The sequence below is a fragment of the Trachurus trachurus genome (genome assembly GCF_905171665.1).
Source record: "Trachurus trachurus genome assembly, chromosome: 17".
NCBI lineage: Eukaryota > Metazoa > Chordata > Actinopteri > Carangiformes > Carangidae > Trachurus > Trachurus trachurus.
In genome coordinates this window covers 24,532,926-24,559,961 of record NC_139900.1, presented here as the reverse complement: position 1 = coordinate 24,559,961, position 27,036 = coordinate 24,532,926, and the positions used below count along the sequence as shown (strand labels likewise).

Below are 27,036 nucleotides of genomic sequence, written 5' to 3'. Positions count from 1 at the left end.
CAGTCGTGATCCGGCGGCGTTATTCCCATGACCCTCCGGGCAGCGTCCACGAAACCGAAAGTAGGAAATGCTGGGCGAGCCGACCACTAAATAATAACAAAATAATGATAAAGACAAAACAATATATTTATCGAAAATGGACCCATTAACAAGTGGTAACATAGATTCATCCACATTAATATGAGACTTTTTTTTTATAACCAAATACAAATACTCGTCCCTTTAAGTAAAATAAAAATGATAAATGTCTGTGTGGGTCATCAATAAAATGATATTGTATCGTTTGAAGGACCCCTTGCAATACCACTAGGGGTCTGAGTACCCTAGTTGAGAAACACTGCAGTAGAGCAGACTTTTTACACCAAAGTTAGTGAGTTTTAGTATGACTGAGTGTATGTACCTGCTACAAGACTGTTTTAATGCTGCAGACAGATGGAGAGAAACAGCTGCAGCTCCTGCTTCCTAACAGCACCACACTGAGCAGGTGACAGGTGTCTCCAGTGACCAGGAAGTCACATCACAGAGGAAAAATATAATATTCCTTTGTTAGCAGAGTGGACATGCAGCAGCCAAACCCAGCACTGCTACTGGTTCCCCATTATGACATAGATGTATAGGAGATGTTTTTATTCTGATGTTTACCAGCTAATATTCACTCAGTGAAGTGATTTCAGGTTGTGTTTTGTTACTTAATGAACATTTTCAGCAAGATAATACAGATAATGCCATTTGTTCTTTATTATCGTGACAACATTTTCTATTCCTTTTCATCTCTGGCGTGGACTAGGCCCAGAGTTTGTTTGAGACAACAATTTATGTAACACACTGTATGTCTTAACTGAGCTGAGAGTGGTTCGTTCAGTCATCTGCAAGTAAATCTAGTCAGAGAGTTCAGCTTGAGGTGCCAGAAGAAAAGATTCAAAAAGAGGCTGAGACGTAACTGATGGATTTGTTTGGATTCAGATTCAGTACTATGACTTCATTCATTAGAAAGCAAAGTCATTTTCTGTAGCATTTTCCATCTACTGGCAGCAACGTAAACGTGGTCATTCATCGTCTGTGAGAGCAAAAAGGCCTTGGATCCATCAATGGCCTTGATCACACTGAAGAAGTCTGCTGTGTTAGTTCATACTGCCGTTGGCTTGTACACATCTCTAATCTGAAATGAACTGAAGCCGTGAAATAGCAAACAGAGGGTCTGGTGCATGTTCATCTTGTGGCTTCACAAGATGGAGAGTGATATGAAGGCCAGTGGTTGGTAGTCTATGATCTCAGCTGGTCTTTAGGCACTGGAAGACCTGATGTCTTCCACAGGACTGGGGTCCTTCCTGTTTAAATACTAAATGGTTCAATGTCCTGATCCTCTCCTGACCAGGGTTGCACCACCTGTTGTTCACAAGCAGAACCGGTCCTCCATCTTTCTTCTTCCCTGTGTCCTCAGGTTCTGTAGTGAAGCTGGGTAAATCAACACAACAGGCCAGAGTGTTGTCTCTGTACAACATGTGAGACTTGGGGGGAAAGGAGTCGTTCTGGAGGAGTGACATGGGACAGGAGTCATTTTGTAGGAGTGGGATGGGACCCGTGTCATCTTCTACTGTGCAGGCTTTCTATCTTAACTCTGCTAATAATTAATTAAACATAGAGTCCTAGTGCTGGTTAAATCAATGACTTGTAACTAGTTCCAGGGAGAATGGAGGCTCTCTGCCTTCTACCTAGCATCTCTTGGCTGAAAACCAACCTTGTAAGACCAGAGCCTCCGACCCGGTGTCTCAGCTTGATTTGATTTGATTTGATTTGGATCTCCATTAGCTGATGTAGTTTACATCAACTATTCTTCCTGGGTTCCAGCTCTCGTCTCTGCAGCACCGCCACACAAACGTGTCCTGTAACCTAACCTGTAATCTCTTGTTTATGACAAATAAGACTACACAGATATACACATCATAATGAGGGTGGGTGAAAAAATCGACTCTGGTTCGATTCTGGATCGATTCATAAACTTCAAAAATCTATTTTTTATTAACGTTTCCTCCGTCTCTCTGTGCGCCCTCACAGGCTTCCGTATAGCGTTACGTAATAGATCCATGAAGCTGTGTTGTTAAGCTAGTTAAGTTGCTGTTAACCGATAAGATTAAAATGCTTTATTGAATGTCTATGACTTATGCCGATCAGCAACCCGACCTCAATCGGAGATTGAGAGGTATTTTTTTTGTTTTTTGTGGATTTCTTGCCGGCTTTGTTGTATCAAATGCACATGGACAGGAGGAGGGTTAGCAACACACAGGAAAAGGGACTGCATAGTTCCCCTTTATTCCCCTTTTTGGGGGCCACAATGTGATATACAATTTGACGGATGGGCCAGTATCAGATGGATGGAGAGTGTTTGTGTGAACTAATATAAAGGACATGTAAAAGCCCTTTTTCCCAGTGCATCAAAGTTTGTGGTCTTTGCTATAATTTGGACAATTTTGTACCAAGACTTGACGAACCGGATTAAAAAGCCCAACTGGCTGTATTTGGCCCGCGGGCCATAGTTTGCCCATGCCTGCTCTTAATATTGTTATAAAATTAGAAATGCACATCCTTGTACATCCCTGTATGTTGATTTGCTCAGAGGATAAGAGCTGGATTTCTGCTGGATAACCCTGGCCTGCAGGCTGTGGAGACAGACCATAGTCAATAACAGGTCTTTACATAGCTCTCTGCAGTAATGTGGGCACCTCAGGCAGCTAGTCAGATCATGTAGCAGAGAGAAGAAGAGAGAAGTGAGGCTCAGTGGGGTCTGTAACTCCATAAACAGCCACTTTTATCATACCCATCATTTTGCAATTTGTAATCTTGCTAGTACATCGCAATAAAATGAAGAGAACATATTACCAAGGATTTTTATGATGCATCTGTGCAGGGTTTGATGATCGTTGTGAGGTAATGATCTGGCTCTCAGCTCTGCTGCGTATGGCTGCAGCTAACAGTCACTGTCGATTTTAGGTAGGAATTCTTTATTTGTTTATCGTCTTTAACTGTTTAACCTATAGCTGAAACGTGTTGCCGCGGGTGATATCCAACATTTACATCACATCCTAACATCACAACAACAATTCCACACATTTATGCAGCTGAAGCCATGCGCTATTTGTTTCACTTTTATGCTGGTAATTGACTGAACACACTGAACACTGATCTGTTACATATGACAAAACTGTTTGGACTTCTCAACTGCACAGAGATTGTTTATCTATTCATTGAGCCACATGCATAGTAGTTCATTACTGTATAACTGTTGAATGCTGAAATTCTGAAAGACTCAACAATGACAACTAGAGACTGACTGGAACTCAATAATCACCGTTGAAGTACTAAATGACTAAATGATTATGGATCCTAAACTACACAGATACAAAAAAGGAAATGTGTCTGATTACATTCAAGTGTGTGTATCAGTAGTTTTCCTGGTAGAGCGTGCTATAAGGGTTTAGATTTGTGTGGCCTGCTCTGGCTCCTTGTTATGTGACATGACATGTTCTTTCTCTCTCTCTCTCTCTCTCTCTCTCTTCAGTTTCAGTTTTCTCTTTCAACAATAACTTTAAAGTAAGGTATACTGTACCCAACTATCACAGTAAATCCAGCTGATTTTGTCTGACGACGGTGCAGTTATAAATAGTGGGTCCAGACACAGACTGGGTTTTGACCTAGTCTTGTCATAGCTTTTTTCCTGTGTCCATGTTTAAATGTTCATTTCAGCATTCAAATGAGTATTTCTGGCCTTATTTGGTGCCAGTGTTGTCACAGCTGAGTGTGAAACCTGGATGCTCTGAAGCTCAATCTCAGTCCACACTCAGAGACTTTGAGGAGCGGAGTGCGTGAGGGCTTAGGCCTGTCCCACTATGAAATCATCAAGTGCATGAGGGCTCTAGGCAGAATTTTTTCTAGCCCTTAATGAAGCCTTTCCAAAAGTCTGCAGCTCTGCAGACTTTGCTCGAGGTAATTTCCCACAGTTCATAGCGTTGTGACACTGCATAGGGGTTATAACATGACAAGGATTTAGGATGGTACATAATACATGGCCTTAGAAGAATCAGAATGCAAGCATAGGTTTCACTATACACCTAGTTTCACCAGTATTTATACAATTCCAAGCCCACTCAGGTCTGTGAGGGCTCAGGACTCAGGGCTTCAGTCAGAGTTTTCAGGACTGTCCAGCTCCAGAGGCTGGTATTAAATATCAGTCTATCAATGATCAGTCTTATCAGCACCAGTACTGAGCAGTCCTTGTATTTACTCATCATCCTGGTGATACATACTCATATTGATATCTTGTGTCCTGTTCTTCATTCCTCTCTGCAGCTCCCTATCCTGGCCTCCTCAGTCGTCAGTCTTTACTTCCTGGAGCTGACAGATATATTCCAACCGGTGCATTCTGGGTACAGCTGTAATGACCGCAGTCTCTCTCTGCCCTACATCCTGCCCAAGCAGGAAGTCTGCCCACTACCTCTGCTCTTCAGTTTGGCATTTGCTGCTCCAACCGTCACTGTAAGTAAACTTACAGCTCCTTATTGCTACTCTGGACCGCTCAAAAAATGACGTCTGTCTGTCTGTCTGTCTGTCCTGCTAATGGTACAACTGAGTGCTGTGCAGAGTTTGGCGTTGTTTAGATAAGAAATGCAAGATATCATTAAAAGAAGCACACTTTGGCTTTCTACCACAGTAGCTACTCCCCCTCTGATCATCCTCACTGCTCAGTTGGCTTCAGGTGTTTGGAAGATCTTGCAACAACAATGTCAAAATCTACATTAATCAGTGTTTCAATGGTAAAATAATCATCCTCTAGCAAACATCATTTAGAAATGTGCCCATTATTCAATGAATGATCTTACACTTAACAGTTGGTTCAATAAGATAAGATTTCTTTGTGTGTGGACGTAAACCCGCACCTGGTGCTGCTGTGGTCAGTAAAAGAAAGGCACATCTCACTAGATCCAACACCCAGCCGGCGCCTAACACCAATCAGAGGAGCTGTTCTGCAGCGCAGCACTGACAGGTGAAGGCTGCTCAACAAGCTGGCTCAATCGGGGTGGGGTGCACTTCAGATCTGAAAGGGTTCAGGTCAGGTCCAGTTTCAAACATGAACCTCTTAAAAGTGAACAGTAACATCAAGTTCATGGAGGAGGATGTCAGGGGGAATAGTCTGTGCATGAAAATGACAGAGGCCTCAACAGTGAAGTATGTGTGCATGTGTGTGTGTGTGTGTAGATCCTGATCGGAGAGGCCATCCTCTACTGCTATCTGTCCAGGAGGTCGTCAGCCACACAGACCGAGGCCAACATCAACGCTGCAGGCTGTAATTTTAACTCCTACATCCGCAGAGCCGTGCGCTTCATAGGTGGGAGGACACACCAATCACAGCCACAGCTGACTGTGCACTGTAACAGAAACACACATTAACATCACTGTTGCTCCTAGGTGTCCATATCTTTGGCCTGTGTGTGACAGCACTGATAACCGACATCCTCCAGCTGTCCACCGGTCAACACGCCCCCTACTGGCTGGATGTGTGCAAACCCAACCTGACCCACATCAACCTGTCCAGCTGTGATGAATCTTTCATTCTGGATGATATCTGCTCTGGACAGGACATGGGCCTCATCAATGCTGGGAGGTGAGTCTCCCTCCACTGAGTCAATGTGGGATTGTGCGAGGGAACTATTGACTGTGCTAGAGGATGTGTGTGGGTGTGCTGAGTTAGTGTGTGTGTCTGCAGAACATTTTGTCATGTCTAGTTTTAGCAAGCACGCTGATACAGGCTGTAATCTTCCTGTAGCTCAGTTCTACATCCAGACCAGATCCAGATCTCCCTCGTGCTGACTTTAACCTTGCTCTTATGTTACGGTCAACACTGACCCGTTTTTAGGTTTTTAATGCAAAAGAGTACCACATAAATTTGTATATTGCGTCAAGGATTTTTTTTTTTTTTTAAGTATATTTTTTCAGGCTTTTTTGCCTTTAATGGACAGGAGAGTTGAGAGAGAAGCAGGAAATGGGAGGCAGAGAGGGAGGGGATGACACGCAGGACAGGGCCGCTCGACGCAGGATTCGAACCGGGGCCAGCTGCAGGTAGCCTCGTAAAGCAGCCTCTCGCGGAAATGCATTTAATTTCATTTCTGAGGGAGAGTCTGGCCTCATTCCCCCTGTAAGCGTTTGGGGTGGGTGGGAGCTGGGCGGGAGTAGTAGCGTTGACAGACAACCCCATTCAGCCAATCAGCAAGTTGGTGTAGTGACGGGGCTTTGCACCAGTCGGCCTGATTGGCCAACGTGCTGTGTCAATCACAGCCGCGACGCTGATTGGCTCGGCCTTCTGAGGGTTTCAGGCCAAACGCTTACAGCGGCAATGAGGCCAGACTCTCCCTCAGAAATGAAATGAATTGCATTTCCAGGAGAGGCTGGTTTACGAGGCTAACCTGCAGTGAGGGCCGATAGCCTCAACACATGGGGCACTCTACCATTGAGCCAAACACCGCCCCTGCATTGAGGCTTTTTGACTTTGTCAGGAACCTCTATTTAAACCTGGTTAACTTAAAATGATGACATTTGTGTAGTTAGTGTCGGTTTTGACCCAGGTTAAAATGATAAAAACAATAATGAGTTAAAACTGAAATCATAAGTGCAAAACCAGCCTTTTCATGGATAAGGAAACCTAACAACATAACCAAGATATGAGAAACAAATGGGATGATAAATAATTGTTTTTAATGTATTTTACAGCTGATTTAAGACTCGGGTCAGAACCAACCCTAACACAAGAGATGGTAGCAGAAAGCTGACAAGAGGAAGGTTACATTGAAGACAAGAGGTATACTGACAAAATAGGCCCAGGGGCCCAGACCAAAAATATTAAAACCAACATTTTCATGGATAAGGAAGCCTAACAATGTAAACAAGAGATGAAAAACAAACTTGATGAAAAAAAAAAAAGTTTTTAGTGTATTTTACAGCTGATTTAAAACACGGGTTAAAACTGACCCTAACACCATAGATGCTAGCAGAAAGCTAACACAAGACAAAGGTTAAAGCAGAAGTGAGTGATCCGGTCGTTTTCGCTAATGCTGCGTTCCAGGCAGGCTTTTGAAATCGTAAATTACAGCTTCAAGTCACAACTTACGACTTTGTAGCGTTCCAGGCAACCCACTCGTGTTTTTCCGACCTGTTTTACCGGTGAAAGTCACTATAAGGCCACTCGTAACTTCCGACCGGTGAACTCGTACCAGATCGAACTGGTACCACTTCACGGTCGGACAAATACGAGTTTCCTTGAACGCACCATAACAGTCCTCGTCGCTACGTCACCACATTCACGGCGTTCCTTGGCTGCACACACAGCCCTGCATGCTGTTCTCTCTCCTCATTGGATAAAAACTGTAGGATACGATAAATGTTTTCTCTTCGGCTCAGAGCAGAGCAGAGGGACTGAGAGACCCGTGTTTCAGTCCAAACACTCTATGTAAGTGATTGCTGTCGGAAGATATAACTATTTAAGACTTATATTAACACAAATATATCACTCACTTCTGCTTTAAACAAAGAGGTGAGTGGGTGTTCTCAGTCATGGAGCAAGACAATTGAATGTCTTGGTCTTTGTCATTTAGATCTCAATGGAGTCTCAGTTCAAAACTTATTTATTTTTATTTATAATGAAGCAGAGAGACTTCCTTTATTTATGTCCATTAAATCATAAAGCTGATGTAGGATGAGGTCATTACAGGCAGCTAACACACCCCACACATCATGATACATGGATATAGAATGACTCCAGCTATGCGCACAAAGGCAGGTGTATAAATGAGTTACTATGGTTACCATGATTGATCTCGTGGCTCAATTACAGGTGGAAATGTTAAATCATGAATGTTATAAATCTGGAAAATGAGGGTATTACCCAACACAACATAATGTTAAATCAAGCTCTGGACAGTTCCTAACAGACATTTAGACAACAGCCATGAGTGAGCTGAGACAGTAGAAGAGCTGAGACCACAGACAGCTAGTGAGTCGTACAACAGACTGTTGACTGTTCAGTGATTAATCATAACGTGTCTCTCTGCAGTGTTTCCCTGAAAGAAGTCAGAGGTTTATTTTCTAAGATGAGCTGCAGCCATGAAGTGATGTGTCCTTCTTTATATAATCCACAATTTGCAAGTATAATATTATGTCCCTGGGACTGACCTTCAACATGTCCATGCTTTTGCCGTGTTGCTGAGCACAGTGGGACAGTCACAAGCTCCGTGAACCTGAGGCAGACACACACACAGAGCATCACCACCCACTACTTTGTGTCGTATTGCACCAAGCACAATGTTAATTTCATGGCATTACATTGAAGAAACACAGTGATCTGAAAGTAAAGAGCTGCACAACGCACACTACTCAAACAGTGTGGAAGCCACAATTAAATCTGGTGACAAGGCAGCAGCAGTACAGACTGTTCTGTGCCATGTCTCCACACACACTCTCAGTCTGCGCTGTGGAGGAGAGCAGCCTTCAGAAATCTGAGCATGATTTATTTTGTTAAATCTCATCATTTCCACTGCATAGTTCAAATATTCTCCTTCTGACCTTTATCGACTAGCTTTCGACTGGATCAAACAGACTGTTGCTCTTCTCTCAGTATTTGCAGTTTGCAGTTATGACATTGGATAATTTATGTGTAATCAGATGTGACTCATTGGATACCATGCCTTTAAATTCAATTTAAAACAATACAGTTTTATTTGTACAGCACCAAATCATAACGTCCAGTATCCTACTGTCTGGTTCTTTATAATAGTCATATCCTGCACCCTAGTGCAAGAGACCATGTGTCATTGCAGCTTCAGTCTGCTATGGAACAAAATCAGAGACAGTCCCATTAAAAGTCACTAACTACCTGTTGATAAATGCTGACATCAGCCTGAGCACCATTGTGCTGCTGGACTTCACTGGTCATGACACTACCAATGACACTGCTCCATTACTCTAGCAGCCTCCTGCGGTCATCTAACACAATAAAATACAACTACAGACTGCCCAGAACTCAGCTGCTGGACCTTTAATCACTGACTGAGCTGATCCTGTTTAACCACCTTTAATTAACATCAGCAAGGCTACAGTTAACAACAACTGTCCAGGTCTCCTATCTATCTATCTATCTATCTATCTATCTATCTATCTATCTATCTATCTATCTATCTATCTATCTATCTATCTATCTATCTATCTATCTATCTATCTATCTATCTATCTATCTATCTATCTATCTATCTATCTATCTATCTATCTATCTATCTATCTATCTATCTATCTATCTACGGTATATCTCTATACCTCACCATCTCTCTCTCTCTCTCTCTCTCTCTCTCTCTCTCTCTCACCTTTACACTAGCTCCCCATTATCCCTGACTTTTTAACCCAGTGTTTTTCAACCTTGGGGTCAGGACCCCATGTGGGGTCGCTTGAAATGTCTAGTAATTGAAAAAAAAAAATACTGATAAAAATATATTTTTTAACTAATTATACTTTCACTTTCTTGAATATAATGCAGCATATAAAAATATCTGGGCTGGCGCATCTTGATTGACGGTGACCCCGTGATCATGTGACTGCACTTGATTGTGTGGTCACCAGAAATTTGTGATGTCAAAATGGGGTCACAAGCCAAAAAAGGTTGGAAACCACTGTTCTAACCCCTCTTGTGTTCTTTGAGATTCTCAGGCAGAGATCCGCTGTGTACTTGTACAGTGGACTCAAGGGTTATTTCTTTTTCTTTTTTTATAATAATATTTATTATTCTTATTATTTATAGAGTGGAGTGTTTTGTTATGATGATAGGGCACTATGAGGATATGAGGTGTTTCCACGACAACCATTAATAGCTTTGTAGCTGAGGAGTAGGATTTTTAATTCTATTCTGGATTCTACTGTGAGCCGATGCAGAGAGGCAACACAGGAGAGCTGTGATCTCGTCCTCTAGTTCCTGTCAGGCAGCAGCGTTTTACATCACTGAATTATTGGAACATCCTGATAATACAGAATTACAGAAGTTCAGTCGAGAGGTAATAAATTCATGAGCTAGTTTTTCAGTTTCAGATTTTCAAACTAACTGAGGCAATGTTTCTGACTACAGCAGCCATGGCAGCCACAGTTAATATATTCACAAATGGGCCCTAGTTTCCTAGACCGAGCGAAGTCTAAGCTCAGCGCAGCTTCGCCACGCCAACGAGGCGTGTCCAGGTCCATTTCGCAAGTTTGGTGGGCAGCGCAGTCCGACTCAGGCCAGCGCAAGCCCTCCCCTCGTCCCTCCTACCGGCGCAAACGGCAAAGGGGGAGGAGACAGGGCGGGAGGGAGACAGGAGGAGGAGAGAAAGGCCGATTCGGATCTTCACCAATCAAATGAGCTCCTCTCCTCACCTTTAACTGCGCCACAGTGATGCGCGCTGCAAGTTTATCATTTTTTATACTTTGACATGGACGGAGGAGACAGCGGCGCCAGTGGCTGAACCTCTCCCAGGAGGAAACAGCTGTTTTGGTCCAGAGGTCCGAGCTCAGAGTGGCCGAATAATGAGTTTACTAATATCCTTAATCAGGTTTGATCTGATACACTGAGAACCGCTGCCCAGTGTAAAAAACAACAACTAATAAACTAATAAAGAAACTCACATTTATTCAATTAAATTTATTATTCCCTGTGTAAGAAAGATGAGAGGTGTACACTAATCACAACATAAACAAACACCATGCGTAACAGGGATGGAATCAGCGTAAAGGACGCTCTCTCTCTCTCTCTCTCTCTCTGTCTGTCCGTCTCTCTTTTTTTTCTGTGATGAGAGATGCTGAGTATAGGCTATATACTGACTATCTGATACCGAGGATGCTGTGGTGGGCTAAGAGAGATGATGATTTGTGTTTTGTTTTTCATTACGGCTGCGTGACGACGCGGTCGCGCGCCCGCTAATAAATTAATAAGTAAATAAATAAATAAATAAATAAAGCGGATCATCACAAGGGCACAGTGCGTACTTCCACTGCACCTGCTGCGCTTCGCCCTGCGCTGAGAGTAGACCTTGTTTGAGGTGGCGAGCTTTCAGCGCACCCTCGGCGGGACATTTTCGCACGAAACTTCCACTGCGCCAAGCTGAATCTGTGACGACTCCCCCTGCTGCGCGGCCACACCTATCTCAGCACAGCGCGATCTGCCAATCTGACCTTGCGCTAGGCTGCGCTGGTCGAAACTTGCATTACACCGGCTGCGCTACCTTGCGCCACCAAACTAGGGCCCGTTTAGGGCCAAGTCCAAAAACAAAAAGTTTTGACCTAAGAAGTAAATGAATGCTGCTAATTCATCTCTTCATGTCTTTAAGACACACCTGAGGTTAGACCAACTGGCTAGTTACACCTGTTTTATTCACACAGTGTTAGAGCCAGTCTGAAGCCTCTTTGTGAAGTCTGTGGCCCTGACACAGGAGGTTCAGACTAAAACAGCTCATAATTGTTGTGTGATTGTACAAAGTAAACGTCTACCTCCCATCAGTAAGAGCTTCAGTTTCACAATCAGGGAAATTGTTCTTCTTTCTCATCTTTTTCTGTGTGATCATTGGGTGGAACACACACAGTTTTTTTTATTCAAAGTGATTGTTTGAGGGAGGGTTGTCATCTATTTTCAGCCAATTGTGGGAGGGAAATAATTATGAACCATGTGGAACCATGCACATTATGCATATGTGTGGTTTGGTGTGTGGACACAGTTTAAACCATGAATCTACACAGTTGTCTACACCTGGCCCCTGGTGCCTGTACAAACGGGTATTTAGATAGTATTCACACCTACACACACACACACACACACACACACACACACACACACACACACACACACACACACACACACACACACACACACACACACAAGTTTCTTTGAAAGTCACTTCCTCGTTGCACATGAATATTCAGTATTGTCCTCAGCTGTCTGAACATGATAATTAGCTTCAAGAACGCTCTGTCTTTGTCTTAACAGGAAGTCTTTCCCCTCCCAGCATGCAACTCTGGCTGCCTTTGCTGCTGTCTACATCTCAGTAAGTAGTGGCTGTGAACACTGGTGCGCAGAGTGAGCCTTCCAGCTTCAACGTACAGTAAAAGAGGATGAACTGTGTTTCAGATGTACTTCAACACGGTGCTGACGGACTCGGCCAAGCTGCTGAAGCCTCTGCTGGTCTTCTCCTTCATCATGCTGGCCATCCTGGCTGGGCTGACCAGGATCATCCAGTTCAGAAACCACCCTGTTGATGTGTACTGTGGCTGGTTACTCGGAGCTGCCATCGCTGTTTATCTGGTAACTGTTCTTACAGGCCAGGTGCTGCTTACTGCTGATGGATCAGACTTTAACCTAGAGTTACACACATCATGTAGTAATACATTTAGTCACCCTTACAACTACACTTCTTCAGCAGTGTCCTGCTTGTCCTTTGTTGCTGTTTCTGTCAACAACATTACTTGAATTTTACATCCTGCAATGATTCTGCACTAGGACACAGGAAACACAACTGTTGTCTGTCATTATACTGTATACATGTGCTTACACTGAACAGTGTGAAGTCTCTATCTCTATATTCATCTATATATCTCTATCTCTGTCTCTATATCTATATCTCTATTATGTAAATTCAATTCAAACAGCTTTATTGGCATGAACAGAAATGTGTTGTTGCCAATTGCATATATTTATCTCTACATCACTAGGTCTATACCCCTATACCTCTATCTCTCCATATCGTTATATCTCCATATCTGTATCTATCTCTTTATGTATCTCTATGTCTCCATTTCTATATCACTTTACAATTTTGTTCAGACAAATTCGGCGCTACTCAAGCTAGCTGTTATGACCAACGCACTTCCGGTTACTTTCACAAAATAAAACACCTGTTGCCCTTTACATACAGAAAACCATGACGATAGAATTTGTGCTTTTACTTTGAAATAGGAAGCTAACCTACCCTCGATGTAGCTAGCTTGAACCAAAATAAACCGTCTTTGCTTGAACCCTCCGCTTTGACCGATCTCGTCCCGTTACCGGCATTTGACCGCTCAAGATGCCTTACCGGAGAGTTTTGTCAGCTCTGAGACAAAGATCGGCCCGCCGGTTTCCGTTTAGAGTTGCTGAAGAGTTTCTCTGATGACTTTAGGTGGAGGCAGGCTAACACTACCTATGCACTTCCAGCGTTTGAGCTAAGCTAATTACGGGCGATACGGGCTCTCCCTTGTTACTGCACGCACAGTCAAAAGGATGGTGTCTATCTGCTTGTCATGGACTCAGGAGTGAGGCAAGACATGGAAAAAAAATGCTGGCGTATCCCTTTAATGGTTCTAGGGACTAGAAAAGCTCATATAAGTGGAAGTCTATTTCCATTTACCAGTTAAAAAAGCCAGCACCATGCAGTGGAGAAAGGCTTTTGCGTTTGTGGTTTCATGATGTTCAGTGTTTCAAATGAAATGCCTCGGCTCCTGCAGGTTGCTGGGGAGTAATACACATTATTTCAATGTAACACTGATTGCAGACGTGAGGCACAGTGCAACACATGGACATGGATGTTCGGCTCTCATGTAGAAAGTGGTGGATACTCAGTATGATACCTCCCACACACCATCCTCCTCCACTCTATACACACACACATGGACATGAACTACAACAGTTACACACACACACACACACACACACACACACTGGCCTCCTCAGCTGTCTGCACTTGTTGTTCTGCCTCCTCCTGCAGGAAGAAACACTGGCTCCAGATATAAGGTTTAAACGACACACATTTCACCAGTGGATGTCTTTTATCTTTACGCATATAGAAAATGATGGATGTGGAACATAATTCATTACAGTTTTTCTCAGTTGGTTTGGCTCATTTCTCTAAACAGGAATTACATTCTCAAAAAAGAATGTAATTTCTGTTTAGAGAAATGAGCCAAATTGTAATATAATTAAAGGTGATAGCTACAAGTTTAATTCCTTCTGGCCAGTAGGTGTAGAACTCACACTGCCTGCTCTCGCTCCAACCTTACATTTTACTGGTTGCCAGTTACAGCAGTAGCTAAAGTTCTAATGCTGTTGCCACAGAGATCATTCCATGCCGACGTTGCCAATGTAACCAGATGTAAATATTTATATATTTCGGACCCGCCAAAATTTATTAAACAATTATTTATAAACAATTTTTTTTTATTCAGTAAAATTAATACTTTTATTCTGCACCCCTCTAGACATTCTGTGGATGCATTATTTTTGAAAAATTAATCCTTTTGATGAAAAAGTTGTAGATAACCTTTAACATGTATTGCAGAATATGTGTCCTGTATTTTGTTGTTCAGTGTACAGAGTTGATAATTGCCCTCATATGTTCTGTAGGTAATAGTCTACAGAACATACGGTGGTTGTAGAAATGAAAAGAAAAGATGCTGAACTGAGTCTGATTGGCAGCCTCTGTGTGTGCTGTCTGCACAAACCACATCATTTTACTTTCCCTGATTGATACTTTGATATTCCATTTGCATTGCTAGAGTTTACCATGTCAGTGATATTTGGATGTTGTTGGGATTATCATCACTGGACAGTTAAAGATTCTGTTAGACTGTCACTGCTGATAGATGTTGCACCAGACCACCAGCGGTTTTATCCTTCTGTCTTTCAGCACACCCCTCTGTCTTACCATGTGTGTGTGTGTGTGTGTGTGTGTGTTTGTGTGCAGGGTGTGTATGCAGTGGGGAATTTCCAGCCAAGTGAAGATCGGTCTAGATGTCGACCATCTCCCCCCATCCTGAGAGAGCCCCCCGTGTCCTCCCTGCCCAACGTCAGCCAGGCTACAGTTAGCAACAACCGCCCAGGTCTCCTATCTATCTATCTATCTATCTATCTATCTATCTATCTATCTATCTATCTATCTATCTATCTATCTATCTATCTATCTATCTATCTATCTATCTATCTATCTATCTATATGAATTTATATCTCTATCTCTATATCTTTGTATCTCTATCTCTCTATCTCTAGCGTGCAAGGTGCAAATCTCTGTGTAAAGGACATATTGCCGAGCATCTCTCTTTTTCTCTTTTCATTTGAAGATGAGATGAGAGATGCTGAATATATACTCACTATCTGATGCTGAGGCTGGTTGTAATTGGCTGAGAGAGATGATAGTTAGTTTGTTTTCAGTTTTTTGTTAGTTTGCATCACAGTTTCAGTGTTACAGTAATTCAGTCAGGTTGAGTTTCCATTACGCCTGCCGACCGCCTTCAGATCAGATGTGACGGGACAATCGATATAGATATAAATGTATGTGCTGATCCCATTAGTTGCATTGAATAGTGGTTGTTGTGATTATTTAGAGCCCATGATCTCTTTCTCTATATCTCTACATCTCTTTATCTCTATCTATATATCCATATCTCCATCTCTAAATATCTCTGTCTCTATATCTCTTTACCTCTATCGCCACGACTTTATCTCTATATCTTTATCTCTGTCTATCTCTCTCTCTCTCTCTCTCTCACTTAGTAATAACTCACTTTGAATCAGTAAATTATGTAACTTCATCACCCCACTGTTGTAACTTTACAGTTTAACCTCTCCATGCTGTCCTCTGATAGGCCACCACACCCTGGCTCCCAGCCAACCAGAACCCATCATCACCAGGACCTCCTCCCACGCCTTGTCCGCCGACCAACCACTACCTATCCTGACTCGGAGCTCCTCCTATCGAGAGCCCTCTCTGTCCAATCTGAAGAGAGCCAGTGCTGAGGTGGAGGTGATAACATCATCCAGTCCCTTAGACAACCGTGACAACATGATGACCTTCAGCAGCAGTACACTGCCACGGTAACTGTTTTGATAAGAGACAAAGAAGGCTGCTCCCCATAATACTACACTGTTTGACTCTCACATGCTAATCAAAGATTAGAGGTTATTCCAGTAATAGTGGAGACAGACATTTTAGTGAGAACTGCCTCAGAAATTAAACAGACAGTACATGCTCACATTTTCTAATTCTAATATCAATTAATTAGTAGCTGGCCCAGCTAGCTGCTAATTGTTCCAGTGCAGAGGGACCTGAACATGCGAAGCTGTCAAGTCCTGTTCAAGCAGTTCTAAAGCCAAGACAAGATTAATGTTTATTTATTCAACATTTAGGGCCCCACCACATGGATATGAGTTTTTTTTTATGGTTTTGGTGTTTCATTTACATGGACACAGTGATTTGGGAGGTCTAAAAAGGTATTTTTTGGAAATGGGTCCCAGTGTGGCTAAATCTCAAAACACCGCCCCAACATTTTAATGTAGACACCCAAAACTGATCTTTTGTCTTTACATATATATGTAATTAATTATTCATGTTGTAGGGCGGACACTGGTGAAAGTCTAGCTACAGAGATGTGTTTTAATAGTAACTGAAAAAAGTAACATTGTGTTAGGTCAGTAAGTGTGAGCAGCACCTCAGCTGCTCTCTTGGCCTGTGGAAGAGCATGTGGAGGATGAGAGCGCTTAGATTACAACCACTGAAGTCAGTGTGTCTATGTGGGATGTACAGAGCAAATGAAGTTTGGTGAGTTTTTGTGAATGGTTTAGAGGAGAGTAGGGAAAGAGTGTGTGCCTCAGGGTGTGAGCAGATTAAAACCTAACACATGATAATGAGTTTGTTCAGTCAGCAGAAGTATTCACAGCTGCTCTGTGTTGAATCTTAGAGGAGCCACTGTTCTAATAATCTACACGACTTGAGCATTTATGAGTTATTTGGATGTGATGTGTGATATAGGCTGAATGTTTAAATAATGATATTATAGTTTTTCTATTGTCTGGAGTCCTCAGTGAAGAGAACTCATTTATAGAACCAATCATTCAGATCTGATCTCACCTTTTTGTAAAACTCTTAACAGTCTCACTCACTGTAAACACACAGTGTATTTATATTGATGCTTTTTGCTGATATGTTGATTAATGTGCATTGTCCTAAACAAATCCAGGAGGAGGAAGGGATATATACAGTATATTCCTAACAGCTGGTTGTCTGACTGATGCAAGCTGTCCAGTCTGTCTCTTCCTCTCTGTCTGACGCAGTAACACACATTTGACACATTAACAGATTTCAGATGTTTATCTGTTGAAGAAGCATCAAGGTCTGAGTGGGTGTGAGGAATGACATGGTTTTCTGTGGTAGAACATGGTGGTGGCTGTTCTTATGGAGCTCAGCTCACCACTTCACAGGGTCTAAAGCTCAACACACACTTGGCCTGAATGGCTGCTCCCATTATCTTCTATGTAGAACGCCACACCAGCAGCAGCTGGATGTGTGCTGCTCCTCTTCACATCAATGTCCTGTTTCCCTCTCTCCCATAGAAACTTGTACAGTACAGCAGTCACCCCCTGTCAGGGTGATTAACACCTTTTTGGCCATAACTTATGAAATGATACAATAGTAATTACACCATTAAAAATATTGAAATCATTATATGGGTCAAACGAAGTGATGAAGTGTTATATCCAAAAGGTTTAAGTGCACCACTGACCTCCATTTTTCTCCAAAACAGGAGCGCTCAGCTCAGCTGTTCCCTTTTCATGGTGCTACAGCTCTGATTTCCAGTGTTTGACCTGGGAAGAGTGGATGTTGCCAGTTCATTGGTGCCAATTTCCAAGGGAACACAGATTTTGATTTGGATTGTTTTGCCTCATCTAGAGAACTGTGTGATATAGAACTGAAAACGGAGTATAAAGCAAGGCAAGGCAATTTTATTTGTATAGCCCATTTTTACAAACAGTTTGTCTCAAAGGGCTTTACATGGCATCATAACAACATCCTCTGCCCTTAGACCCTCACATCGACTGAGGAAAAACTCCATTGAAAACCCTTTTAAAAGGGAAGAATTGGAGAAACCTCAGGGTGAGCAACAGAGGAGGGATCCCTCACCCAGGACGGGCAGACGTGCAATAGATGTTGTATACAAGAAAACAGCAGAAATTGAGCTTGTTATTCTGCGAGTTTAAAGGGATACCAAAATCAATAATTCACCAATTTTCTACTCACTGTCATGCCAAGGAAGGGTTTAGAGAACTTACGGAGTCATCAAAACTCATTTGGAGTTCCAGGGGGGGTTCGGCTGGTAACGGATTTTCATATAATGGCGGTGGATGGTGCTCACTTTTGAATCATCCAAAACACACACTATGAAACATCCAAATACCTCCATACTGCTCATCTGTACTGACCCAAGTGTCCTGAAGCCGCCACATGAAAAAGTTGTTGGGAAAAAATTCATGTGATCTCTGTTCCTTGTTGTAGTAGTAACTCCAGGGGCTCTGTTGATGTCTCGCATGTGCGAGATTTGCTGCGAGATGTTCATCGTTGTAAACCATGGATGTATGATGTAAACGGAAGAACATCTTACAGCAAATCTCACACAGCCGCTGGGAACTACTGCTACAACAAGGATAAAAACACAGATCACATTAATTCTTTCCAAACAACATTTTCATGTGGCGGCTTCAGGACACCAGTACGGATGAGGTATTTGGATGTTTCATAGTGTGTGTTTTGGACGATTCAAAAGTGAGCACAATCCGCCGCCATTATATGAAAATCCGTCGCCAGCCGGACCCCCCTGGAACTCCAAAAGCGACCTACAGTACCTGACGGTGAATAGAAAATTGGTGAATTATCGATTTTGGGTGAAATATCCCTTTAAGAGACTGCTTCTCATGTTCCCATTTTAGTGTGATAACTGTAAAAAGTGTAAAGAATCAATCAGTGACTGTCAGAGGTTGTCAACACCTGATCCATGTGAGGGTTGGGGTTTTCACTGATCAGTAGTCTATACATTCAGTTTATTGATCTGAAACAGCAGTTTCTCTTCCTGCCCCAGTGTGATTTTACTCTTCTAACTCTGTATTTTAACATATAATCAGAAAAACTTTTGTGTCTTATTGATAAATACCTGTCCTTCTTACTCCAGGTCCCATGGAGGCTCCTCGATGGAAGAGGGACGCATTCCTCGCCGTCACGCCTCCATCCATGCCTCAATGGACTCCACCCGCTCCAAGCAGCTGCTCAGTCAGTGGAAGAATAAGAACGACAACAGGAAGCTGTCCCTGCAGGTGATGGATGGAATAAGACCAACCTGTTCCTCTTCCCCTCAAAGGAACATGGAACTGCGCTGCTCCTCCGAACCGTCCGCCATGGGCCTTGAGGCAGAGCTGCACGCTGGAGTCCACCCACCTTCAATCACCACCCAGGAGGCGGAGCTGCGTGCTGGAGGCCACATCCCAGTTCAGTACATGAAGCTAGCGGCTAGCTCTGTTCCTATGGCCAATCACAATCACATGTCCCATAATGGAAGCACAGGATTGGCCGGCGGGGCCAGAGTGTCCATCCAGTCCAGGCCCGGATCCTCTCAGCTGGTTCATATTCCTGAGGAGGAGAACCCCACCTGCAGAGATCAGGAGAGTGAGTCAGAGGACAGCATCATGGACGGTGGGGGGTCGGTGAGGGAGAAATGGCTGAGAGTGGCTGAGAAGACCAGCATCCCCTGCAGGCCGCTCAGCGCTGGAGGACAGCCGCGCCTCATGCAGGTTAACTCTTTCTTTCTTCTTCCCCTACGTCGACTCACACAGCCCACCGCTCTCTGTGGGACAGGAAGGGTTCTAGGTCACAGCCTACAGGTTCCTGTGATTCTTTTTAGACCCAAGCCCTTCACATGTCACTGAGTGAGAGTGACCTGTGGTGCTTCACTGTGTCAGACACAGCCAACAGGTTCAGAACAAAGAGAACACTTCACTCAGTTGTCATGAAGTTGAACTTGAGTTGCCTCAAATTTATTTTGAGTTACATGAGGTAGAGGCGATAGGTAAACACTGTAATTCAGCAGGTCCAGTGTATAATAATGGGCTCTTTGCACAACTCCAATACTTCCTGAACTTAGTGCTGCTCCTTCATTTCCTGTCTTACATTATTGGACAACCTGATTAATCCAGGTGTGTCTGACCATTGTGACTACTCAGACTACTAGAAGACCAGCATCCCCTGCTGTGGCACAGTGGCAGTGACACAAAAAACTAGCCTCCTAGAAATGCCGTTTTGAATCTATGACTGATCAGCTGCTCATGGTTACCAGCTGCTCATAGTTTTTATAATGTGAATTCTGAAATAATGCATGTAACAAAGGTAAAGTCACAATGAAAAGGAGTAAAGATCATAAATAATAGCATAGACCACAGTGATGAAGATAAAAGGGCAGAGCAGGTTATATCAGGAGTTCAGGTCCAGTCCAGGAGCAGCGTGGTTTTATGTCGTATTTTCCTCCTGTTTGTTTAAATCTGTTTCACTCTCACATCAGTTTGTGAAGTGAAGCAAACAGAGTAACCAGCTATGTCAGTCAGGCTGTTTCTGACTGGAGCACCGCAGGGATAAAAAAAAAAAAAATCAAAAGGCTTTTATGCTTTTAGTGTTCTCATAAGAGCCACAGACTGAACACAATTAAGAAAAAAAGATTATTCCATCAGTATTCATTTTAACATGTAAATAATGAACTACAGCTGACAGCACTGATTTATCAACACATGTAGATGTGAATGCTGACGATTCCCTCTTGTGACTGATGGGATGGGATGTTTTTCAACAAACTTTATTAAACTTTTTTATAAACAAACAATACAGTCAAATACAAAGACATTGCAAGGCAATAATGGATATTTTTCATTAGATATTAGAGAAGTACGTCTGCTGCTTCATAGACAGCTCAGCTCTTGGAAGTAGAAAGAAGAAATCTCTCTGTGTCAAGTGTAAAAGCATCAAGTAAGGCTTCACAAAGGTGTTGACGTCTACATGAATGACTGAGGGATTGTAGTGTCTTTTGACATGGTGCAAGAAAACAAATGTGACCTAGATCTTTGAACTCACAGCTCTCTCCGGGATATTTTCCATGATATTAGCAGGAATTTGTTCAAATCCCTGTATCATTCCTTCATTCAGTACAGATTTCTATGTTATATGGACTCCCGCGTCAGGCAGACCTTTCAGGCATGTCATTCCCCCTCTCTCTGCCTCCCCCTTTCCTGTCTATCTATGCTGTGCTATCAAATAAAGGCAAAAACGCCAAAAAAATATGTACTTTAAAAACGGGCTATACAAATAAAATTGCCTTGCCTTGCCTTGCCTTTCTCCTCTTCCAGGTTATAGCCTTATCCAAACAGCAGGGTCTGCTCTACTCCCCCCGATCGGAGGACGGTGGCAGCACTGTCAGCTGCACTGGATCCATCAGGTACCGAGCCCTGATGGACCAGGACCCATCACCACCTGCTTCCACCACCGGAGCAGTGGGAGGAGGTCTGTATCACTGAAAGAGTCACTGTCACTTACAGTAAGCCCTCTGATCAACATCAGGTGTTTCACCTTGTTAATGTTTACATGATGTTTTTATATACTGTAAGTCAGACATATGACAAGTGAAATGAATCAACACCACGACTGAGCCTTAAAACCTTAAACTGCACAGAACCAGTGACAGTCTCATAAGCACAGATTCAAATGGCCTGGGTTTCAGACGTCACAAACCAGGGAGCCAATCCTGTCGACTGTCGAGAATGGGGCGGGGCCTAATATACCTGAAACCTTGTCAGTACAGAGAGAGGAAGCATTAGCATCAACGCAACCATCAACGCTATGTCAGCCAATGTTAGTTTCAAGCTGACTGGCTGAGGTTCAAACATAAGCAGGTGGTGGGCCAAGCCTAAGGCCATACACCAGTTAAGTAACCAAAACAATGCTCCCAACTTTGTACAATATAGATTTAACAATGTAAAACAATCAATAGGCTAATTGGAAATTATATGCTGTTATAGCAGGAAACCTTGGGAACTGGTAACCTGGACAGTTGATGCCAGCTTCTGCCACCTGACACTCTTTGATATTTAGTGTCACAAACAACTTATGTTTTTAATCAAAGACAGACTGCATGTAGTTTAGACAGACAAAAATAACAATGAAAGGATATTAGGGGTGTAACGGTACATGTATTTGTTTTGAACCGATTCGGCACAGCGCTGAGAACGAGTGAGTTTCGGTACAGAAGTTGTGTGTGTTTACAGTCCGCCTGCAGCTACACGTGCAGCCCGTTTACGTTGTGGCTATCCCTAATGCTACAGCTAATGCTACAGCTAGCGAGAAAACAGAGGCTTGAAGACCCTTCCTGTTTGTAGGAGGAGTGGAGGTGGGGGCTGTGGCTCCTATCTCCTCTCTGTCTGTCTGCCTGTCCCTCTGTCCGTCCCTCTCTCTCTATCTCTCTCTCTGTGTCTGTGTTGCACACGAGCTCCAGCACCTGTGGATCTGCTGCAGATGCGCCAAGAGCAGGCGCATGTCGCTGCTGTGTTGACACTACGCACTGTGCCGTCGTGATGATCCGCATTATTCATTCATTTATTTATTTATTTGCGGCCGAACGGTTGCATTGTCAGGCAGCCGTTGTGGCATTTGCCCACATTGCCCTATGGTCAGTCCGTCACTGGCCTGAACTGTTAGTGCTGCACTTTACATGTAAAAAAAAAAAAAAGAAGCTTTTTTTAAAATCATATTTTATATGTTTTGTTATTTTGAGAATAATTTATTGAACTTATTAGGTAGCACTTTACAACAGTATTATATTTTTTCATATTTTGTATAACGGCTTAGTTTAGTTTAATATGTTTATTTGTACCAGGGACAATACCTACAACATAACATTAGTAGGTGAGTAAAATAATTACATTTGACTAAAACATGTAAATTTGGTTTAGAAAAATTCCTAATAAACAACAAGCAAATTTATGTTTTGCATTTTGTTCTCTTACTGTACCGAAAATGAACCGAACCGAGACCTCAAAACCGAGGTACGTACCGAACCGTGATTTTTGTGTATCGTTACACCCCTAAAGGATACATGTATGTGAGGTCTCTTTTTCTATTGTCCACAAAGTATAAAACCATTGAGACCAAAATCATCAATGAGTTTATCCTACTAACAAATATATCTTATTCCTCACTGTAGTTTATTAGGGTCCGGGCAGCTAAGCTGCCGGGAACCTATTGTATTCCTAGGAATTCTTTCTTCTTCTTCTTTCTTCTTCCTCCAAGGAAGTCATACTTCCCATGGGTGAAAAGTCACCAAACTTTGCACAAAGGTCCAGTCCCATGCCAGATTCACTCAACTCCAAGGACATGTGCCCCCCCCCCCCCCCCCCCCCCTCCTAGGGGGGGCACAATAAGCGTTTAAATTTAAAAACTCAAAAAAATTCCTACCAAACCAACGGTAGATGCTACAGTTTTGAAACTTCACCACAATGTAGCCCAGATACTGCTGAAACTTTTGTCCACTTATGACGTCCATCACTCTGTTTTTTTCAATAACTGTAAAACTTTTAAACTTTTTTAAACTAAAATGTATCTCCTCCCACAATTTTTGCTCAATTGTCACCAAACTTGCTACAGAGCATCTCCAGACTGTCCTCCACAAAACTTGTTTCTTGGATTTTTGATTAAGCAAAAATTGAGCCTACAGTACATGAAAACGTTTGACTGTAAACAGTACTGTAAACGTATACCATCAAATTCTTGATAAATACATTTTCAATCTTCCTGAAAAAAATTGAGAATATTCTGGAGTCATGGTTGATGAAGTTTGGCAAATATCAGAATTTTATCTCAAAAACTGAATTTTTGAGAACATTTTGAATTCTGCTCTCATGGGAACAACTGCAGCCAATGTGAGAGTGGAATTTTTAAACATCATATTTTCTCTTATGAAGCAAAACACTTAGAGTTAAAAACAAATCACCAACATTTCCATGCTGTCAAGATGCAATTTATGTTTTATCAGATTTTTGTTTAGATAACTGAATTTCTGACATTTTGACCATTTCATCACAACAGCTGCCCGGGCACTGACTCACCTGAGTGGATAAATGAAGCTACACAGCAGGTCTCAATACCAACTAATTAGCCAGCGAGTTAAGAGCTGGTTCTTGGTGTCAGAGATTGTGAGTTCGAGACCCAGCAAGGGTGATGATGATGATGACAGATCAAAATGTCAGATGTCCTCAACAAGACACACAAAACACAAGACAGTTGTACTGATGGTGGCATCACAGCAAGCCTCTAAACTTAAAAATCCAAATAGCTTGGACTGGACCATGTGCGAAGGCTCCTAACATCTTAGACTCATAGTAGATTTTGACAAATACATATCAGAATTTTACCTCAAAAACTGATTTTTGTTTTTACTGTGGTTTCAAATCTGCCTGCACGACAGTAAATGGCTTACTCAATTTGTGAAGCCACTATTGAACTGCCACTTGTCAATTAGCTCAGTGTGATAGACAATGGTCTTTGGTTCCAGAGGTTGTGGGTTCAATCCACAACTGATGCAAAATGAACATTATAAGGTCAACTGTTCTGTCTTCCTATTCTCCTGTTTGTTGCTCAGAATTTGCCTAAATTTGCCAAAATTAGCCCGGACCCGACCCATTGCTGCGCAGCAGCTATAATTGGGACTTGTCTTTCCCCAAATAATCTCAGGGGCAGCAGATGTGGATGAATCAGTGGTCTCCAACTAATATAGTATTTCTCTGGTTTTGACGATCTACTGTATATATTCACAAGGAAACCAAAGTACTGAGAGACAGACTGGTGTATTGGTCATTTTTGTGTTTCCTATTTCTTGTTTTTTCTCAGTCACTTGATGGATTTCATTTGATTGTGTTTCACTTCAGGGGGAGGTTTGGAAAGAAGTGGCAGTATAGTCCGTGTTGAAGCCCATCCAGAGTCCAGATCAAACAAGCCTGTGGTGAAACCTCCAAGCACGGACGGCAGCGGCTCGTGGCGATGGAAACCTCCAGATCAACGAGGATCTCTCAGAGAGTCAGCCTTCACCCTCAATGACCTGAACAGACACACGGACAGCTGTGACTCACTGAGGGACGGCAGCTCAGTGGATGGACGGAGGAGTGTGACAGGGACAGAAAGTGAGAGTGAAGGGGGAGAAGGAATGGGTGGAGGAGGAGGTGTATATACAAACCATCCACATGTTGTTCACCCTGTGCACCCCTTACATCCAAATAACCCCAACAACTACCAGCACCCCAACAACCCCAATAACCCCAACTTCAACAATGATCACCACAACTTCAGCCCCATTTCAACCAACGCCACTATGCCATTCACCCCCACTGCCACCTTTGCCCCTCCTTTCCACCCCCACCCTCAGGCGCTCACCACGATCAGGGTCACCCCAGTAGAGGGGGCAGCAGCCAGCAGCGATGGCGGCTCGGACTGCCAGTCGATGGCCTCATCGAGCCGGGAGTCCACCCTGAGGAGGAAGGGCAGCACCAACAACATGGGCCATGTCCCCGAACGAGGGCCCACCCCGGATCTCCATAACAACCACCGCATCTGTGACGACAGCAACCTAGACAACGACAGCAGCAGTCGTTTCCATGAAAACCTGAGAAATTTTCAAGAAAACCCCATTCACCCCATCCACCCAATGCACCCCAACCACCCCAACCATCCCAACTATCCCAACCACCCCAACCATCCCAACTATCCCAACCACCCCAACCATCCCAACCACCCCAACTATCCCAACCATCCCAACTATCCCAACCATCCCAATTATCCCAATCACCCCAACCATCCCAATTATCCCAATCACCCCAACAACCCCAACCACCCCAACCATCCCAACCATCCCAACAGGCAGCTGCAGGGGATGTTTGGCCGTCCCAGCCCAACCCCTCCCCCTACTTTACCCCGCCCCATCCTGACTCACACTCCACCTCCAACTCTGGGGTTGGTCTATAAAGAATGACGGATCAGCCTTGATTTCATCAACCTACATCCATGATAAAATATTCGTCCAATTAGACCAACACCACCCAATCAAGAGGAGAAGTTTGGACTGGAAGTTCTCTGAAAGCTGTTCACCACCCAGGGTCAACCAGTAGGGGATGACCAGAAACTCCCTCGTCCTACCCACAACCCCTCACCTAGACAGTTAGGGCGTACTGTATGGCCAATTGTCCCTGTCAGGTGTCCAGCTGATTTAGTACCATATTGAATAATTGTTGGGTCTTGCAAGGAGATGTACTGTAGGCTTATTAGATCCCCTTTGGGTCACAAGCCATAGAGAGTACAAACACAATTAGTCCAACAGGGCAATAAGGAGAAGACTGTAGTCTAGTGTGACTTTGATTCAACATTTTTCCTGTTTTTTTTAATGTATTTATTTCTGTTGGACTGCTGGATAAACCACTGTTTTTGTATAAGTGAAAAACTGAGTTCTCTTCTTCACGAGACAAGGATAATGGGCTAATTGGACTGCTGATCCTTTGCCCCGCTCAGAAGCTGAGAGTCCAGCCTCCTCGGTGTGGCCCACAGCTCCCTGTCAGCGAGGATGGATTGCTCATAATGGCTGTGCTCCCCTTCCTGTCTGGCTGCCCAGTCAGCCGTGAATGGGATTACATTTCTACCACTAACATTTTGACATATATTCTCAGCTCTCATCCTGTTGTCAAGCACAGGTAATGTATTGTTATATAAAATTTTCTAGTGTATCAACAGGCCATTAGATGGAAACTGTTCTCAAAGCCCATAACTGTGCTGTGTTTGTACATATGAGAATGGGTGGCCACAGTGGAAATGAAACCCATAGTCTTAATAGTGTCTGGGCTACGAGGGGCAATAAGAGTATCTAATTTTCATGGTGGTATTGTGTTTGTTCTGGGACATACATCGTGCTTGAATATGCTACAACAAGCATTCTATTTCTTACATGCTGTATTTTAATGATGTGCAGTAACTGAATTATCCTTACTGAGTAGCTGTACTGTACTCTGGCACATACAGCATGAGTCTTGTTTTCACTTTATTTTAGCAGCTCATCATGACTCACAGAATTATGGATTTAATTCTGATGCAGTATTCAGGCCACTGTTTAGAAAA

General features: G+C 43.1%; 1 protein-coding gene across 1 annotated transcript in view; it reads left to right on the top strand.

Moving 5' to 3' along the window:
- Window positions 1-25,903, top strand: part of plppr4a (phospholipid phosphatase related 4a) — a gene marked incomplete at both ends in the record, with an annotated part of 32,450 nt that extends 6,547 nt beyond the window's left edge. Inside the window, 12 exon segments of the mRNA XM_083991017.1 lie at window positions 4,345-4,530; window positions 5,251-5,380; window positions 5,461-5,656; window positions 12,041-12,098; window positions 12,182-12,355; window positions 14,769-14,904; window positions 15,668-15,896; window positions 19,022-19,637; window positions 21,237-21,394; window positions 24,807-24,809; window positions 24,811-25,602; window positions 25,792-25,903. Of these exon segments, the coding sequence (XP_083847143.1) occupies window positions 4,345-4,530; window positions 5,251-5,380; window positions 5,461-5,656; window positions 12,041-12,098; window positions 12,182-12,355; window positions 14,769-14,904; window positions 15,668-15,896; window positions 19,022-19,637; window positions 21,237-21,394; window positions 24,807-24,809; window positions 24,811-25,602; window positions 25,792-25,903 (2,790 nt within the window).
- Window positions 25,904-27,036: the final 1,133 nt, after the last annotated feature.